The sequence below is a fragment of the Poecilia latipinna genome, unplaced genomic scaffold (genome assembly GCF_001443285.1).
Source record: "Poecilia latipinna isolate Pla-1442-1.1 unplaced genomic scaffold, P_latipinna-1.0 Scaffold162, whole genome shotgun sequence".
In the NCBI taxonomy this organism is placed as follows: Eukaryota; Metazoa; Chordata; class Actinopteri; order Cyprinodontiformes; family Poeciliidae; genus Poecilia; species Poecilia latipinna.
The window spans coordinates 396,478-415,914 of record NW_015112778.1 but is presented as its reverse complement, the minus strand read 5'-3'; the positions used below and the strand labels follow the sequence as shown (position 1 = coordinate 415,914).

The 19,437-nt window shown below is 38.3% G+C and overlaps 2 protein-coding genes across 3 annotated transcripts in view; both read right to left on the bottom strand.

Moving 5' to 3' along the window:
- Window positions 1–1,647: 1,647 nt before the first annotated feature.
- Window positions 1,648–12,667, bottom strand: LOC106945825 (kazrin-A-like). Its single transcript, XM_015029787.1, has 9 exons — window positions 12,609–12,667; window positions 12,381–12,528; window positions 9,206–9,390; window positions 8,986–9,104; window positions 7,595–7,826; window positions 7,190–7,291; window positions 6,342–6,508; window positions 6,093–6,189; window positions 1,648–5,003 (listed from the first exon to the last, which is right to left on the bottom strand). Exons 1-9 carry the CDS (start codon window positions 12,627–12,629, stop codon window positions 4,842–4,844), a joined length of 1,233 nt encoding a protein of 410 aa, XP_014885273.1. The 5' UTR covers window positions 12,630–12,667; the 3' UTR covers window positions 1,648–4,841.
- A 58-nt stretch (window positions 12,668–12,725) lies between these two features.
- The window catches only part of LOC106945824 (kazrin-like), a 168,075-nt gene continuing 161,363 nt past the window's right edge, over window positions 12,726–19,437 (bottom strand). Inside the window, exons 8-11 of one of the 2 annotated variants that reach the window (XM_015029784.1) lie at window positions 18,671–18,841; window positions 16,687–16,867; window positions 16,379–16,512; window positions 12,726–15,464 (exon numbers count right to left, since the gene is read on the bottom strand). In XM_015029784.1, coding sequence (XP_014885270.1) covers window positions 15,294–15,464; window positions 16,379–16,512; window positions 16,687–16,867; window positions 18,671–18,841 — 657 coding nt within the window. In that variant the 3' untranslated portion in view covers window positions 12,726–15,293. The remainder of the gene's footprint in view (window positions 15,465–16,378; window positions 16,513–16,686; window positions 16,868–18,670; window positions 18,842–19,437) is intronic. The other variant, XM_015029785.1, reaches the window with a different exon arrangement.

The window sequence follows — 19,437 nt, the reverse complement described above, 5'->3', positions numbered from 1 at the left end:
TTTGCATGTTTAGGCCAATACAGAGAACCAGACAGCAGAAACTCAGTGGATTCTGATGTTAAAGACGGACGAACAAACTGGTTTAAGGTGGCAGAAAGTAAATAACGGTGTGCTACGGTCAAGGTATGCATGGCATGTTTCTGAAAGCATAAAGCATTGAATCTTTAGATCAACGGAGATGTTTTGTTGAGAATCTTAGTTCCAATGAAGCCACAGAGTTACCAACTTGCTGGAAAATCAAAGATCCAATCTTCCCAAACTGGTCTACTGAACAAGTTTCCACAGTAATTTGAGATTTAAATCACATATCTGCAGGATACAAATCTAAAGAATGACATTTTAAAAACTGTGTTAGATTTACACATTGTTGTAAACATGTACTAACGTTCACGCCAACATTTAGGATTAGTTTTTACATCCACTGTTAGTGGAGTTATTGCATCATGTAGGATATATGCAGAGCTGTTGGCAGTTTGGAGAGGACTATTAAAGTCCAGGTCATGTTAGTCTGTGTGCAAAAAAAATCACACAATGTGAAATCCTTCCTTCTTATCCCTCTGAACAGGCTCGGACTCGTCCGATCTTCCCGCTTAAACAGTTTTTGCTGTTTGACTGGAGGCGACGCCTCGAATCTGGCAGCCGAACCGGTTCTGCAGAACATGAGGGGGCAGCGTGGGCTGAGAACATTTCATATTGTCACAAATATGCAAGCAAAATCCAACTCTGCAACCGATTTATTAATAAAACAGCAGGGTTGCCTTTATTAAGGATGTAAAGAACATTCAGGTTTATACATTATAACTTTTAGAACCAAACCACCGTGAAATTTATCAGATGGCAAACGTCAAATTCAGAGAGAAAATTTTATTATAATTTACATTTGTGCAAAAACACAATAATTAGCGTTGATGTACTGGATAAGAGCAATGGACTATAACAGATTTAGAAAAGAAAGACTGTCTTATTACATTATGTAGATGTAAAAATATACCCCTGATATCTCTATACTTTGCATCAAAGAAGCCTGAAGGTCTTGATCAATAGTTTTTTTTTATTCTTTGGCTTCATTCATATTCATGTTCTACCTCTACATGAAAATCACATGATACTAATATTTGCTGACAAACTGAGGAAAGTGGGTGAAGTACACTGTGCTGACTCAGCAGAACGCTGACTTCCACACCCATGATCCCGACACTGGAGACGTGCGCTATTCAAAACAACAGCATGTGAAACTGAACTGAATTTCCTTCAATATTGTACCTTTAGACACATATTACATAGATTATTATAGTCAGATTTTAAGTTTTTTGTTATTTCTAACCAACATCCTGGTTCATCCCTTCAAATTAAGAGTCTTTACAGTTTTATAGAAGCCAAAGTCCAAAGAAAAACATTGAAAGACCTTCAGAAAAGTCTGGAGAAATATTGCTCAAGACCTATATTTAGACACGTCCTGGAAATGCTTCGTAGTATTTTCAGGAAGCTCATGTTACTCACAAAAACCTGCTGACAAACGGTTATTAAGCAAGTATTTATCATAATGTTTACTCATCTGTTAACACTTCATTGTCACCCATTTTGTTCTTAGTTTGCAGATTTTACTGCTGGATTTGATAGATTTGGATCAGATGGTTTTAATTTTTATTAGCTTTTTAAAGTTTGATTGTAGAACCTTTAGTTTTGAACATTTACACCTTCTGATTCTGGTTAAGTTTAAGTCGTCATCTGATCTGAGTTCTTATAAAGCACATAATGAGTTGAGGTGGTAAAAAATGCTTCAGCTAATCACACCAAAGCTCTTTGATTTTAATTATTCTCAGTCCATTCATGAGGGAGGTTGCTGCTATTTTTTATGTCTGAAAGATCAAAGCAAAAAACAAAATAAAATAAGGAAACTAGATGATAAAATGTGGCTGTTGATTAAATGATTACGGTGCTATGGTGTTAGAGACAATTGGAATTCAAAATCTACTTTTGCTTTTTGGATTTAACCCAATTTTATAAAAAAATATAAGATGTTTATGCATGAGGGATTGTTGCTTTGACAACCTTTGTGCATTTACAACAACAATTAAGGTAATTTGAAACCTATGTGAACTTTAATATTCTAGTTTGGTAAACCTATTAATTAAATAACAAAGAGCATAATCCACGGCGTCAGGGTGCAGTTTACATTCTAGTTTCGGTCAATGCTTATGTAAACATACATCAGTTTATGTAGCTCTTCAGTTATTTGTCACACTAGACATACTGACGGTTTATGAAATACTGGATCATAATGGTTACTAATCATCAACAGTACTGCTCTGAGCAGCACCAATATTTAAAACTAGTGACTACTCTGTCTGGAGCGAAGATCTACGAAAATGATTAACAAATGGCCAGATTGTAAACACACGCCTACTCTTTTTTTTATTTTTTTTATTTGCCATGTCCTCCAACTCAAAGGTTGAAAATACCTCCTTTGTTGTGCTTTGAATGAAATCAATGCATTCTGGGTTTTTACGTTCACACTGCAGCCTTAAGTGTTCCGATTTTTTTTTGTCAAATAGTAATTCAATTTTTTATTTTATTTTTTGCCGTGGTCGTTCACGCTTCAAAATATATGCGACTTGTACGTCTCAGTGTGAACTGCTAACGACCTGAAAGTGACCCGCATGCGCAGTAGAGGGCGCAATAACGTCACACATAGCTTACAGCATGGATGCTAACGGTGCAGCATAGTTTACGATGTTAAAGTTGCTATCCGACCAGAGCCAGCATATTAACAACTTAATCCTCATTACCGTCAGCCATGGTTGTTGTTTTTTCTTCCTCCTTGCGTGTATCAGGACGCAGAATAGTGACGTTTGTCGAGTATCAATGACGTTCAGATTCAGGTCACTTTTAAAAAGATCGGTGGCCTGGGTCGCATTAGAAAAATCCGTCTTGTGTTGTTCAGAGTGTCATGAAAAGATCAGATGCAGGTATTGGGTCACTTCAGGCTGCAGTGTGAACACAGCCTATTACACGCTAAAACTTTTCCCCTAATTCCATGTTCTACATTTGTGGGTTTACGCAGCAAAGCTCAGTATGACGGTTCAATCAGAGGCAGTATGACGACCTCCCTCAATTAAACACAAAGTTTGTCATCAATGGATCCAATCTGAAACCAGCGGCAATCCACTGGTTTGCCTGCTGTATCTGCTCTCCAAGGAAGTGAAGTCTATCCTAAAAGATGTCGATGCTCGCCCCAACAGAGCCAGGTTTTTGGACTCTACATCCAAAATTTGGGAGAGGAAACAGCCGGCATTTAAAACTTCAACCCCATGGAGCACTTGAGGTTATTCAGTGAAGTAAAATGGGAGGCAGATCTTTTAGTTATCAGTCTCCTGTTTAGTCTTTATATCTACTTAAAAGTAGACAGATTGTTTGCTTAAAGGCTTAATTTTCCAGGATTGAAACATTCCTTTTTGATAAAGCTTATATTTAGAGCGACTTAGGTTTCCCCGATCTATCTCTCTAACTATGCTACTAAAGGTTTAGGCTGCTGGAAGACATACAGTAATGACCATATTTCATCATTCTAGCTGCTACATTCTCCTACTACTCTCCAATTTTACATTATTTGCTGTTAATTCAGCGTTTAGCTTCATGTTTTCTCTCAGCTTTTCACTTTTCATAGACGCTACACCTGGTCTGGCGCTCTATTTGGCTGAGATAATGCTGCCAAAACCTAAAACATTGTCTACAGATGATAAACCTGCCTGTTTAACTCTGTCTCCGAGTGAGCTTTTGCTTTCAAATTAAATAAAATCGACTTGTTTCTCTCCGAGATGAAGCCACTAAAAAGCTACTACTTCCTTTAACTTTTTTTCTGATGTAGAAAGTACTCCTTGATCAGTGCTTGTCTCTTTGTGCGTATGCTATGTATTTTCAAACAAGCCAGTCAGTCGTGGTTGTTAAAGGGGAGTTTTTTCTCTCTACTGTCGCCACATGCATGCTCAGTATAAGCGATTGCGACACAATGTGAATGACTGTTGCTACATGTTGGTCTAAAAGGAGAAAATGTTGCAAGTTAGTGACTCAATATATTCAACTTGGTTTCCTTAGACAGAAACTTTTAAAATGAATAATGAACTGACCTGTGACTTTCTGCTACATGCTGTCAATAAACTGAACTGAATTGGGTTTGACTTGGGTTCATGCCCAAAACAAATCCTTGTTGAAGAACAGGAAGGCATCTCACTGCAGTGTAAGAATAAATTATTAATTTGGCATGTTTCTTGGTTTTCCCAAATGTCAATAACCATATCTAATAAATAGGATTGGCATTGTGAGGGAGGATATGGCGAGTTTTCAGGGGCCTTCTTACTCAACTCCGCTGCTCAATCCACAAATTAATTTTTCTAGCAAACATGGCACCATAAGAGAAATAAACAGACTTTTAAACAGCATAATCAACCTGTTTGTTCTAATCTGTGAATGTAAAAACATGTACAAGTTTTATGTAAACAAACAACATACCTCAGGTCACATAAAGAAGTAGACAGAAGCACTGAGATCATGAGACTTTTTACATAAGGCATCACAGGGGCACTGAGTGCAGTTTTGAGTTATTTTTTTATGATTTCTGCTTGTTTTTATTAATTACATATAAACCTCAGTCAAAAAACTATAACTTAAAAAACAAAAATGACTTTAGACAATTCATCAATGTACAACAGCTACATCAGGTCTGTTGAGGTGCATTATTCCCGCCTACAGAAGCAGATCTGATCTACAGAATAACGTTGGCTACACCTTCAGAAGAGCTCCAACCAACGGCGGTGCAAACAGAGGAGGCCTCCACGGCTCCTTCACACGTTGGTGATTTCGACGCTCTTGAAGGTGTGCATGGGGCTTCCTTTGGCGCGGGGAACGGCGTGAACTCTGGCCTCTCTGGGCAGAGAGCCGCAGTTGCCATGGAAACCCAGGCCACGCTCCACGGAGTGGCTTTCTGCGCGTAGCCTCAGCGGACTCTGAAAAGAAGGCACAAGAAATTAAACTGCTTATTTGTTTGTTTTTCTACGGATTCAAGGCGGTCCCTCCCCAACCTGTTGCTGGAGACTGCTGGTTAGCTGTCTGAAAAAAAGACTTCTCTCCGAAAGAGAGAAAATTTTAAAATATTTTCAGTTAAGGATTAATAGTACTGAAAGCTATACTTACCAAGTATTTTAGTCTAGTTTCTACAGTAAATAATATTAGTCCAGTTTAAAAGACAAAACTAACAAGTAACTTTTACTATTATAGTTTCATTATGAATAAGTCTGCTGCCTTCATGGACCTTCACCACCATTTCACCAAATCATTGCACCTCTGGGGACATTTTGTTCTACTTTGCAGAAGCTCACCCGAACAACAGAGTGGTCATCAGCCTTGGGTCGGAAAGGTTTGTATCAGAGCAAAAATTATATAAAATGCAGCTGAACGGTAAAAATGATTAATTATCTGAAGTATCTGATAATAACTCAATCCTTCTGGTGACAGACTTGGTATTTCAAGCTTAAAGTTTTGTAGTTTGGCGAGTTGAAAAGCTTCCTGTATTAATTTCAGTTGGTTTGTGTCTGAAAAGGTCTTTGCATGTTTTTTTTGTTTTTTTACTTGATACAAAAAGGAAAAAAAAAATATTTATATTAAATGTGGAAACTAGAAATAACTTACAGAGTGAAGTGGGTGCATTTCCAACTCAACGCAGTATTTTCATGAACTCACAATGACCTTCCAAAATGATGTTCATGTCTGTTTCTCATTTATTCTTCAGTTTAATTATTCTAAAAGGTTCGTGGATGAAAAGCACTAACTGTGCAGGTTAAATGTTCCCGTAGAACAGCGAGGTATTTCCAGATTATCTTCTCTCTGCTGAAACAAAGAAACTTACTCCAATCTCAAAGCCTTTGTGGGTTTTGAGATAATCTCCTAAAATTAAATGGTTGAGGTGTTTAATTTGTCATTGTACTCTTGTTAGCAATGTTTGTGCTTTAACAAGCACAAAGGAACCAGTGACTTCAGCTTTGGACTTCAGACCGGCGGGCCAGTCGTTCACTGATAGGTGAGAAATGACAAGGTACCTTTCCTAATCTCCTGATGGAGGACCTTTCATCAGCAAAGCGGTTAACAGCCACAGGTGAAGAAGAGCTGATAACCTCAGAGCCCTGCTCTGTGTTACTGTAGACAGAGAGGAAAGAGATTCAGAGATTAACAACACAGAAGAATTTATGGGACATTCCAGACTAGCAGCAATGTTAATAAATCATTTATTTACTGCACAGTGCTGAAGGGATGAACACCACCAGCAGGGGGCAGAGTGTTTATGCTACCTGAGCGGAGCAGAGAGTGACTTCATTTCTTCATACAGGTGTCTGTGCAGCATGTGTTTGTTGCTGGGGATTCCCAGAGCGTTGGCCAAGGCCTCTGTGTCGAAGGACTGGTCCAGAGCCATTACTGCACCGTGAATGCCTTTTCCCTGAAGGTTTTCTGCAAACTCCTACAGAGAAAGATGAGGAAGAAATGAGTCACATAAAAGTGTCTGAGATGCTAACAAGCACAACACTGTGATGTCACTGCGACCATACCAGGAAAAGAAAGCTTCAAATACAGTATTTATTTATTGTGGGAGATGAAAAGTTTAACATTTACACTTTAGATATAGATTGATGAAATACAGCTATGTAAAAAAATTAAGCGATCACTTATAATCATCAGTTTCCCTGATTTTACTCTTTATAGGTTTATGTTTGAGTCAAATGATCATTGCTCTTTTATTCTCTGAACTATTAACAACATGTCTGTGATATTCCAAGCAAAAATGTAGTGTTTAATTGCAGAAAATGAGAAATGGTCAAAATAACCACAAAAAAAAAAAATACAGTGCTTTCAGGCCTCAATTAATGCAACAAAAACAAGTTCATATTCATTTAGAAACAAAAACACGAATGTTTTAACTCAGGAAGAGTTAAGAGATCAATATTTGGTGGAAAAACCAGGAGGTTTTCAATGGGGTTCAGTGCAGTGGGCTCTTAGTGTTTTACAGAGCTGCATTTATATCACAAAGGTGAAAAGTTTCAATATCCTGTGAAGGTCTACAGTTACAAAACAATGGTGGTGTGTGGGGTAAACAATGGTGGTGTGTGGGGTAAACAATGGTGGTGTGTGGGGTTGCTCCTACCTTGAGGTCTATGTCCTTGATCCACTTCATCACTCTGTGACACGTCCAGACCAGCGGGTCCCGGTTTTCATGCTCACATTTTAAGCGCCGTAATTGCAGGGCCTTGAAAAAAAGGAAAGAAAGAAAAGTGACTTCTTAAGAATGTATTTAATGAAATCATGGCCAGGCTTTGGTGACACATCGGTATAATTTTATTTCTTACACCCAACAAACACAAATGTGAACTGAAAATTAAAACCTTGGTCCTTGACTCTCAAATTTTAAAGGATTGAGAGATATTTTAATCAGTGTCTTTTTTGGTTAAATTTCCTGTCTGCTGTACAGTTATGTGATTTTTTAAAAAGTAAAATTTTCATTGTTATTCACACCAACAGTCAGCCACTGTAGCAAAGTCCGTGACCTGACCTCTTTGTCGAAGCTGAGCATCTGCAGGAGCTGGATAGCCAGAAGCAGACTGGTCTGGTGGAAATGGTCACAGATGTTCAGGAATCTCTCCAGGTCTCTGCGGCTGAGCGAGTTCAGCACCCGACCGTCCACTAAGTTGGTCTGGAAGGTTTGGGAGTACTGAGGCAGACCGACGTCACTCAGCCACGACGTCGAGACCCAATGATGGTCCAGCTCAGATGCTTTAGACAGTCTGAGGATGGCAAGACACAGATTAGAGACTAAACTATTTTTTCCACCTAATGAATCAGTCAAACATCCAACAGACTGAATAACAGCAGGTATATTATTAAGTAGACTCTAGACTCTGTTCAGTTCCAGTGAGGAGTAAGAAGCTGCTTAAAAGCAAATTGTTTTCTATTTTTGGCAAATAAAGTGAGAGAGACCTAGAATTTTAGAAATAACAGGAAGGCTGAATGCAGAATAGGAAAAGTACTCTGTTTTAACCTTTTGAATATTTAGCCTCCATCTGTCATGGAAAATGATGCATTTTACATTTTTGGCCTTACACACAATTTGACAGCATCTGTGCTCCATATATAAGATGTTGTGACTTATCTACAGCTATATGTTAAGTATCATTTACATGATTATTATTCACTCATTTTAACATGATTATATAAATTCATTTCACTTCCATTTTATTTTTTTATTTGATTCACTCAATAAAAATATTAACAGTTAATATAACTTCTTAAAGAAATCATGAATGAAAACCAGCCAGGAAAAAGTATTGTAGTGACTATTTGTCTAAAACTCTAACTCAGAAATAAAAAAACTTCAATCAAAGCAAAAGGTGAATTCAACTAATTAAGTGAATTACTAACCAAAGAACTTATTTTAAATAACAAATTAAATAAAAATTCTAATGATAAATCAACTAGAAAATAAGCAAAAAATAAAATAAATAAATAATCTGAATTCTGAGATTTAACTGAAAATAGAGAAATAGTTCCTACAAGTATTAATTTGTATTTTCCCCCTTTTCACATAACACGTAATAGTATAATTTTAAAAGGTGAAGTGAAATGTATTTAAATGCCAAACATGATTTATTTTGGAAAAAGGAAGTGTTTTATTTTGAAGCGTGCTTAACCGGATCTGGTTTCATCTTGTCTTGCGTTGCTAGGATACGAAAAGTTCGTTGTTTTTTTGTGTGCCGTTGTTTGTTCAAAAAAATAAAAATAAACTGCGTATATTCACTGCGTAATATAAGTGACTAATAACAGCTAAAACGTGACTTCCAGGGAAAAAAGTAGCTTTGAATGACGATTTTATCTTATAATTCTCACAGACTAAAGTTAGCTGAGACATTAAAATCTCAAATTTCTGAAAAAGCAACGTTTGCTTACCCCTGCTCCCCCTCTGCTCTCCTGTAGTCCTCAATGGCCAGCCTAACTTTTCTGCGGTGAATTTGATTACCGATACCCAGACCCAGCTCTAAATCCTCATCCGTCAGACTCAGCAGCACCTAAACAGCCAAAAAAAACCCCGTTCTTAAAGAAAGGTTATGCTACTTTAAAATTCATTAAAACATAAAGAAAGGTCGAGAAAGTGAAAGTAAAGGCAAACCTTTCCACTTTTGACATTTTCTGAGCAGGCTCGGATGTACATGGGCATCCCCATGACCACCTCCATCCAGGCCTGGACGGCCCCCGCCCTCCAGTGGGACATGCAGGTGGTGCGGGTGAGCTCCGCCTGCTGGAGGCGGTCCAGCTGCTCCTCCCCGTCCGACATGCTGTGCTGTGTGTCAGAGTCTGGGTTGGTCAGGAGAAGTTAGGGCGCGGCATACAGGAGAGGTTCGGGACCAGAGGGATATGGAAATCAAACACAGTGACGGTCTAAAAATATCTCCTGAGAATGTCAGGTAAAAAAATAAACATATAAAGGCTTAAGATCTTTGATTCCAGGAGTTTGAGCTGGATTTTTGGTATCACTTCATTTGAAGGATTGTGACATAACACGGTCATGAACATAACACCTGTGGTGAACATGAAAGAGTCTTCATAGATTAACTAACGTGTCATTTGGTTATTAATGACAATTTTAATGCAAAGTTGGATTCAAATTTGCATTAAAAATGTCAACTTTGCATTATTCAGTAAATAATGACACTTAAAGTGCAAAGGTTTTAGTGCAAACTTAAATTGAAAGTCCGTTAAAAATTTATTAAAAGTGTCAACTTTAGATTATTTAATAGATATTGACACTTTTAATGCAAACTTGCATTAAGAGTGTCATTGTTTATGAGTGTTATAGTGAAAAGTCATAAACAAATAGACTGCTTCACGTTCATGACAGTGTCATCTGTGTTATGCACACCCCTTCAAATAAAGTGATACCAATATTTTTTTCTATGAACAGATGCATCTCAGTAAATCAGGATATTCATAAAAAAATAATTTATTTTAATAATTCACTGGGTTCATTACACGTAGAGTGATAGATGTCAACAGTTTATTTCTGTTAATGATTTAATAAGCATTAATTAGACTTAGTATAAGTATGAACTATGCAAGTGTGTCTGTGTCTGGTGACTTTTTGGTTAAAACATGTTTGTTTTCCATTCAGTGAAGTTACTCACAGTGGGTATGGCATAAAGAAATTCCACTAAATTAAGAATAGCAATACTTAATAAAATAAATGTAACTACTGTCCAACTTTGGTAGGGATCAATCGTCTTGTGGCTCTGCTGAGGCGTTTGCGTCCTTCAGGTCGGCTGCAGTGTTCTGGTGTTTCTCGTCTTCATATTGTCCATGATCCACTGTTAGGTGCAGCTCAACCCAGTTTGGCCACTGACTGCAGAAACTTCACTCTGAACTTCAAGCAACAAGGACTCTGTGCCTCTCAACTCTTCCTCCAGACTTTGAGGCTTTTATTTGTAAAAATGAAATCCAATCTGTTCAGACCGAGTTCCTCTCCAGTTCTTTTCCTCCTTGACCCAGATGAGACACTCTGGACGTTGTTTCTGGTGCAGCAGAGGAGAAATGTGACAGTTCTAGTCCATGATCTGGATATGTCTGTGAAGCCCTGACTACTGCTGCAGTCTCCACCTTGTGGATTTCTCCCAAACTTCCATCAATCCATCCAGCCATACCTCTCTGCTTTCCCATGCAGAGTTCTGGGGGCGCTGGTACCAATTGACAGCCGTTGTTGGGCCAGAAACGGTCGCAAGTCTCTCCCAAACTTTTACATGGAATTTGTTTCATAACTCTCCAAAAGTCACCGTCATCCCTGTCACTTGTGCAGCCATTTTTTCTGCCACATTTGCTCCTTCCACTCAACTTTCCACTAAGTCTGAACCAGAAGTGATCTGGACCATCTTGGTGAGCAACGCAGCGCAAACACACCATAGAGAAACCATGGCTTCAAGACCAACAAAACGAAGTATACTGACACTCTTGACCAATGTGCAAGAGAAATGTCTATCAACAAAATGGCTGCTGTCAGAATAGGCCCATGTGAGACGGAGAACGAAAACACGCTGCGTCAGATCTCCCACTACATGGTTAACTACTAGTGAACACGAAGAAGTGTGTAAACCATGGAGAAGCTTCATGACCTGAAATCCTACAATCAGTGTTTCAACGGCTTTGCAGAGGACGTTTGAACTCTTCATGTGAACGACACGGGTCTGGTCACTGGCAAAGTAAGTACACCAACACGTAGGCCATGTTCGTCTTTGCTTGCAGATATAAGCTACATTAGCTAAGCTAATTTTGCTAGTTCGGTAATAAGTACTACTACAGAAAATGTGTCTTGTTACACAGATGTGGGTAGAATACACAAAAATTATGACTGAATAATACTTGTAATGTGCTTGTTTATAAGTTTGACAGGAACGAGAAGAGAGCTAGCTAAGCTCATGGCTTGATTATTGTTGTCATAGCAACTACATAGCAACTATCATGCCAGTTAGTTACAGTATCTACCAAGACGGCTGTCAGCTACAAAGCTCCCTGAAGTGTGACGTCACATCAATACTGTGTATGTGATGGGAAACAGTCCAAACAGTTGGTGATGACCTTTAGTGACTTTTCCTCCTGGACATTTCCTCACTAGATTCCTTGTCGTTTTCATATGTAGTATTCCAATTATGTGAGATTTAATTTGTAATGTAACTATTTTCCTTTTTTAAATTGAATTACTGAAGTCTTTGGACAGAGGCTTCTTCAAATTTGCAGTGATACAGACTGCTACAGGAGATTGTTACAGCCAACAGCCATCACCATCTACAATAACTGAAGAATTTTAATTACTGAGTTACAAGAACATTTAATTTTTCTTTGGAAAATTCTAATAAAGTATTTTTTAATTTGAATTATTTAAGCACAAAATACATTTATATAGTTTGATTTAGTGAGATGCATCTGCAATCGTAGATAAACTGTTTGTTTTTGTTAAATACAAAGATTACACCATAAATCCACCAGATGGTGCTACAATATGTGTTAATGTATTCTGTTTTTTGTTGTTTTTGAATAAACTGAAATGATCAAACATTGTTTAATTAAAAAAAACTGAGAATAGTCTCTCTGAACATGTCAAGTTGCATCTAGATTTGTCAAATTTGCTTTGAGATTCACAGCTGACTGTAAAGATAAGTGTTAATTATTATTATTAACTATCTGATTAATGTGACAAGACTTACTACCATTAGGAAAATGTATTACAGACACAGGGATCATTCATAAAACCTCATGCTTCTGCCCATTAACCGCCTTTGAGAAAGACTAAAAACACTGACTTGTTGTGAACCGACGAATCCAGGGAGATTCGTCTCCACATGCTGACACAAAGGGCTGCATGCAAATCCCAGCCTCACTGCAAACTCCTTCCCTCTCTTTCTTCCCTTCTTTTCTCCTCAACGCACAGCGACACAAACTTGTGTTTTTCTGAATGGACATGAGCGATATGAATAATCCCCGAGGTGCAGAAACAGACAGCTGGTAATCACAGATGAGGAGTTACTCACTGGTTTAGGAGGAGCTGCCATTAGGGAATGGCAGGAGGAGCGGGAGGAGACACACACACGTTAGACTGAGACACAGGAACAGGATTACTCATGGAACAGAACAACGGCCACAACGTGTTCACTTTCTGGTTTTATTTTTAAAATAGGATTTTCATTTCAGTTATAATTCACTTGGAAACCTCCTCAACATTTGACTGCAACAGCTGCAGGCAGATAAATATCAGGAATTAACTCTGTTTATCTTTTCTTTACTCTTTAAATAAAATACTTCAATAGATTTCATCTTTTGCGCATGTATTGTTATCCTAATTTACAAAGCTTTTTAACAGGTTTATTAGAGCCACATTTGCAGGAATTGAGGAGGGTGTGAACAAAAAAATAAAACAAAAATAGGAACATTCTTAGTAAAGTCAGGGTGCAGGCATTGGTAATGCAAGGTTTGGTATAAAAACGGGAAAAGTAACACAGAAGGGATGTTTTCATGTTACTTGACAGGAAATGAACAGATATCTAATCAAAGCAACACGGAGGGACCATGCATGTATTTAAAGCACATTCCTTTGTCTCAGATTGGCACATGTTAGCTGGAAATGAGTCGAGACATTAACAGAGTTACATGGCTGCTGCTATGACTAAGCTAAAGCTGATGAGGCTTAAACTTTTGGCACTTTTTGCGCATGGTTTGGAAAGCTAGCGCTGTATTTGTGTTTTTAACTCACTGCAGTTGTGCTTTCCATAAAAAGGCTGCTGGTCTGCCAGTGGTTTTCATAACGCTTAGGGATGTTCCGATCTGATCCAGTCCGGGCTCCGGATCGGTCTGAATAATGGCTGATCTCGTTCTCTGGTCGTCTTAGCTACATACACAGTTTAGCGTTTGGAGCCCAAGTTCCAACTTTCCGCCTGGATACCGTTGCCTATTTTAATTGTACGCAGTAATTTAAATGTCTTGTGAGTAAATATATACTGCCCATTTCTCCCTAACAACTAGAACTTTCAATATCAACCAGGTTATTTTCGCAATTTACCGTCTATTAAGAGTGTCTCGTCACGTGCTCCTTGCTACGGCGGGAGAGAAATTACCGTAATAACCAAATATTGGCTGGAAAGCGCAACGTCTCCCCTTTCAGAAACCGTTGAAATTTTTCAGATTGCGTATAGTGTCGTGGAATTACGGTACAGCAAATTTAACTTGTAAAACTGGGTCGTCGTCGACACTTTCGGTCGAAACAGAAGATAATCAGAAGAGAAAGACTATTTTCAGTACTTTGCTACTCGCTGGTTTTAGTTACTCCCTTGACTGGCATGTGTCTAACCTAATTACCCTGCATTAACTAAAGACTTAAAGAGATAAACAGTTTTTCAGTTTGGACCAATCACTAGGATTTAAATGCAAAGAAGCCATGTTTGATTTTCAGGTCAAGGCTACGAATTTTCCAGCTTCTAGGAATCTTTTTGTTAATATTTGTAATTTTAAATGTAGAGATTTCCTTTAACTAATCAACCACTAACAATGTTTCTGTTATTTTGGGGGGTTTTAATAGCAAAGCAAAACAAACCAGAAGAGTAAAAGTCCAGCTCTGATACTGTTCTTCAATCTGTCAAGATGGTGGTACTTGGAAAAACTTGTATTCATTGAAGCAGTAGTTTTAGTGAAAATGGTCAGAAATGGGAAATACCATTACTTCATGCTAAAACAGTGAAGAACTGACATATTTTACACGCTCATGATGAGAGGGGCTCTGTATTACTGGTGTTTTTCAGAAAAAAATTACTTGTATGGGACTGGTTCTCATTGGCTTTAGTCTGGAATTAAGTGACAAAATAAAGCTATAAATACTATGAGTCTTTTCACAGTTCAGGGCTGAGCTGTTTTCTGCTTTGACGCCCGAGTTCAGAAACTTTAGATTTTGAAATGTTCTCAAATTTCATCTAGTTGACTTGGGTTTCTCATCTCACAGCGGTAGAGGAACGGCAGCAACAGAGACAGGTTGTTGGGTCACTTCCAAGTTTGACTCGGTATTGAGAAATATTGAACCTGAAATGATCGATCGGGACATCCCTAATCGTTTTCAGTATAAAATGCAGGAGATCTTCAAACCCCTCCCTGCTGCACACAGTGTAATATGAATGAACACGAAGCAGATCAACATAAACTCCCAAAGCTTTCTTCTAATGCTTCCTGATGTGTTGCAGGAAAAAGGTTTAAAAACTGGCAAAAAAAAAAGAAATAAATGCTGCAAACCATGATGAAAGCAACTATAGAGTAACAAAACCCAGATAACATTAACATTTAAACACTATTTTTCACAATAGCTCCTATATGTACATATAAACAGCAGTCCTTCAAGTCTATTTATATAAAAAAAACATAAAACATGAAGACATTTAGAAGATAATACAGCATAAACATATCTACGCATTGTAATAACCCTGTATATATATTTATATGCATGTAAACATATATACATATGCATACATGTACAACTATAAATATATACATTTAATTTACAATCATACATTTTTCTTGGGGTGTGTACTGTACATTTACGGCGACAGCAGTCTCTGTTTTCATCACAATCCATCCATCTCCTTCCTCCAGACACACACAGTTAAAACATGGGGGTGTCCACATGTAACACACACACACACACGCACACACACACCCACACACACGCTCATTCAGCTTCACCAGTCGGCATCCTCCTCTATGTAATAATCAGGGGTGGCTGTACCATCAAACAAGCCGGGGTCCAGTGACTTGCGCTGCTTTCCTCGGGTGAAAACCCGTGACAGAGATCCCAGAGTCATCTTGTCCTTCTTCTTCTTACGCTTCTGGTCTTCTAGGTCTTCCATGGACTGAGACAGAGACAGGAGACATGCAGTGAAACCCACAAACACAAACCATCCAGCATCTACTAAAGTAAGTTTGATGTGAATGTTTTTGGTTTCGTTCATGGATCCAGGTAACAGACTGGTTCTGGGTTTGTCATCTAATGTCGAAAAAAACCTAAATTTTGCAATTGTTTCCATTAAATAAGAAATTAAATTGAAATCATGCGTGATTACACTCATTAAGTCATTAAAAATCATGACAGACGGATGTAAACAGTCATATGAGAACATCATCTATCAGAGGAGACGTCGGCGTCTTATTCAGGCGTTGCAGTTGAACAATTCATTACTCTAACAATTTGACGACATCATTGGATTAATTAATGTGGCATCAGGTTTTAGATCACGGTGGGAAATCTTCAACCCGCTCTTCTTGACAGAATTGTTTTAATTCAGTTTCATTGAAACTGAGACCCAATGGAAATATAAAAATGTGCAAAATCTTCAAAAGCCTTTAGCTTTGATTAAATTATATTATTATCGGTAAACTTATCCGTTTACATACTCAGGTTTTCACTGATGCTTTGGATAAAAAATAATGTTACAAAAAGTCTGTAACGTTTCTCTTAAGGTCTTAAAAGAAACATTAAAAGAAACGTTATTTACAGCATATTATAAAATCATAACTTTTTTTGATCGATGCATTGCAAAAACGTGAACAGGAGTAATTCAAAGAGCTTGGAAATCTAAATATTTCTTTAAAATAACTGAATTACCACTTATTGAGCAGACAGACTGAAGCCACCAAGCCGACAGGACGGAGAAAGACAAACCAAAGAAAAGGAAGAGCAGAGAGGAAACCTCGGAGGTGCGGTTACTGGGGTTGCTGGGGTTGCTGGGGTTACTGGGGTTTCTGGGGCTACTGGGCCATTTCTTACGTTACAGAGGGAGTGCGTCCGATGACGAGGCGAGTTGATGTCGCTGGGCGTGGACGAGCGGTCCCCATCAGCTGCTGAGGCGTCGGAGATCACAGACGGCTGGCGAGTGTGGCAGGGGCTGATCCTGACCACAGCTACACATCCACACACACACACACACACACACACACACACACATTGGAAATTCCCCACAGTTAGTTCAGGAAACCTCCAGAAAGCCCTCTGTTAGTTCACTGACTGACGGAAACACCAAGCAAGACGGCGGCGCTGCAGGGCGGCGCTGCGCTGCAGGGCGGCGCGGCGCTTACCCTGCCGGTCAGCGTTGTGTCCGTGGTAGAGCGTCTGCTGGCTCTGCCGGATGGCGGCGGTGAGCGGCAGGTCGGCCTGCATCACCCACTCCTGGCTGCCGTTCACCAGCGGCTCCGGCTGCACCACCAGCGAGTGACGCTTGGGGACGTCTTTCGTCAGCGTGGCCAGAGACTGCTTGGCCTGGAAAAACAAGACACACAAACATCACAACTATTTATTTTTATTTAGTTTTCCTTTCAGATTTTAAACCCACAAACTCTAAAATGATTAGTTTTAGCGTCGGGAATAATCAATATTGTCTCAGGAATATTGATCAGACATTTAGGAATTAGGAAAGAAAACTGTCGTCGTTTATTTCAGTTTAAAGATCCATCAGGTTGGAGTAACCTTCCTCACTTAGGTCTACAACAACACAAAATCTTATTTTCTATTGAAATTATATTAAGAGATTTAAAATAAGACACAACTAACTTATAAATATTTCTTCAGCAAAGACCCTGAAGCTTGTTTTAGGTCAATAATTCCCTAATATTGATGAAAAATTACCGCTTCCTTTGGCAGATTATTTTACTTTTAACGAGACATTTTTCCCATATTACAAGTTAAATAATCTGATCGTGAATCCTGTATTTTTCAGATATATTAAAGAATTACTGACCTGAAACCAGCTTCATGTTTGAGTGAAAAGTTTCCTGTAAGTTAGTTTTGTCTTATTTCAAGTGTATTAAAATGACTGCAGAAGAAAATAAATACTTAGTGAGGTTTTGTGGTTTTGCAGTGTAACTTGTCTTCCTATTGAGAAGCATCAAAGTAAATTAGGCTGAATATTAAAGCTCATCACGCTGTTCTTTAGATTTTTATCTGTAAAATAAACCATGTTGCTTCTACTTCTCAATATTTAAATTAATTGACAACTTCGGTTGATCTGTGATATAAAATCAGGAGTTTTAGGTTTGTTGTAACACAGCGAAATATAAAAAAGTATGAGGGGAATTTACATGTTTGCAAGGAACTGAATACAAGAATAAAACCTATAAATAGAAGGATAAGAGTACCAAGCTGTTTTATTTTTTACTAATTTAATTTAACCATTTAAGTTTACTTCATACAACAAACCATACTGAGAAAAAAAAAGAGAAAACAAAATTACAAGATTAAAGTCATAATATTAGGAGAATAAAGTTGTAATATAAAGACTTTATTCTCATATGACTTTATTCTCCTCATTTTATTACTTTAATCTCATATTTAATTTTTTTTATTTTTGTTGCGTGGCGTTAATAATCAGTGGAAACGTCAAGCTTGATAACAACGGAGAAAAGTGATACATTTTTCTGATCAGCTCTAAATATTCAGGTAATAATTCTTTGTAAACCACCTCGTTGTTACATTTTGTCAGATTATTTATTTACCAAGTTATTTATGATTTGAAGTCAAAACTGGTTAATCTCGTGAAGTCTGAACACTTTTATTGACTGAATGTTTCACAGGTCAGTGACCTACGGTATTTTCTCTGCAGACGATCAGGTTCAGTCCTGAAAATGAAATAAAAATCAGCTAAAGAATCAAATGAAATGCAAAAACAACAAAAAAAGTACAGCGTCATGCTTTTTCTAAACGTTTCCATCTTCGAAAACGCTCAGTGGCACCTAGCAGAGGGGGAGAAGGAAATGAGAGTCGACGGAATGATATTTAGCTACGGATTCGGAGGCGATGTGCCAACAAATCAGATCTGCACTGCAGCTTGATGTGAGGGTCTGTGGGCGGCTGCGACTCGCGACGGGAGGAGAGATTAATGGCTCACAGAGTGGCAGCTGAACCTCGAAGGAGCCGACGCCGCAGAACAAACACACACACATCCTCCTGCTAACCAGAGGAAGTTCTGCACAGAACCCATCCCGCCGCCACTTTCACATCTCACGGATTCTGACAGAATCTTTCACTGACGGCGTGTTTTCTCTGCTAATGTTCACGATGACTCACCATGGTGAGCTCGGCCTCCAGCTCCTTAATCCTGTTCTCCTTCATGTCTATCTGAGAGCGCAGCATGTTGGCCTGCTCCGTGGATTCTTTGGTTTGCCTCCTCAGGTCCCATTTCTCCCGCTCCAGAACATCCTTCTCCTTCGCCAGGACTTTCACCGCATCCTCGCTCTCCTGCAGAGACACACGCAGAGCAGTCGCTGATTAACGACGGAGCTGCTTCAATTAATCGCAGGAGCTACAAATGCAGTAAAGCTGCTGCACACTGTAAAAACACAAAATATTACCAAGTGTTTTAAGCTGGTTTCTAGTGCAAATGTCTTAGTACCGTTGAGAAAACTAATTTACAAGTAACTTTTCACCAAAGTACAGAAGCTTGCGTTAACTAAATAATTCCTCAATATTTACTGAAAAGTGCTAGTTCTTCTGGCAGATTATTTCACTAATAACATGTTACACTCTGTCACAGATCATTTATGATATTCAGGGATCATCTTCCGAATTTTGAACACTTTTGCACAAATATTTCTGTTGGTCTGTCAAATAAAATCACCAAAGTTTGTGGATAAAATGTGGGAAAGTTAAAGTGAGTTGCCATACTTTCCAGATTATAGAGCGCACCTCACTATAAGCCGCATCTACAAATTAAAAAAACAAACAAACTGGAAACGTACATATATATATATATATATATATATATATATATATATATATATATATATATATATATATATATATATATATATATATATATATATATATATATATAT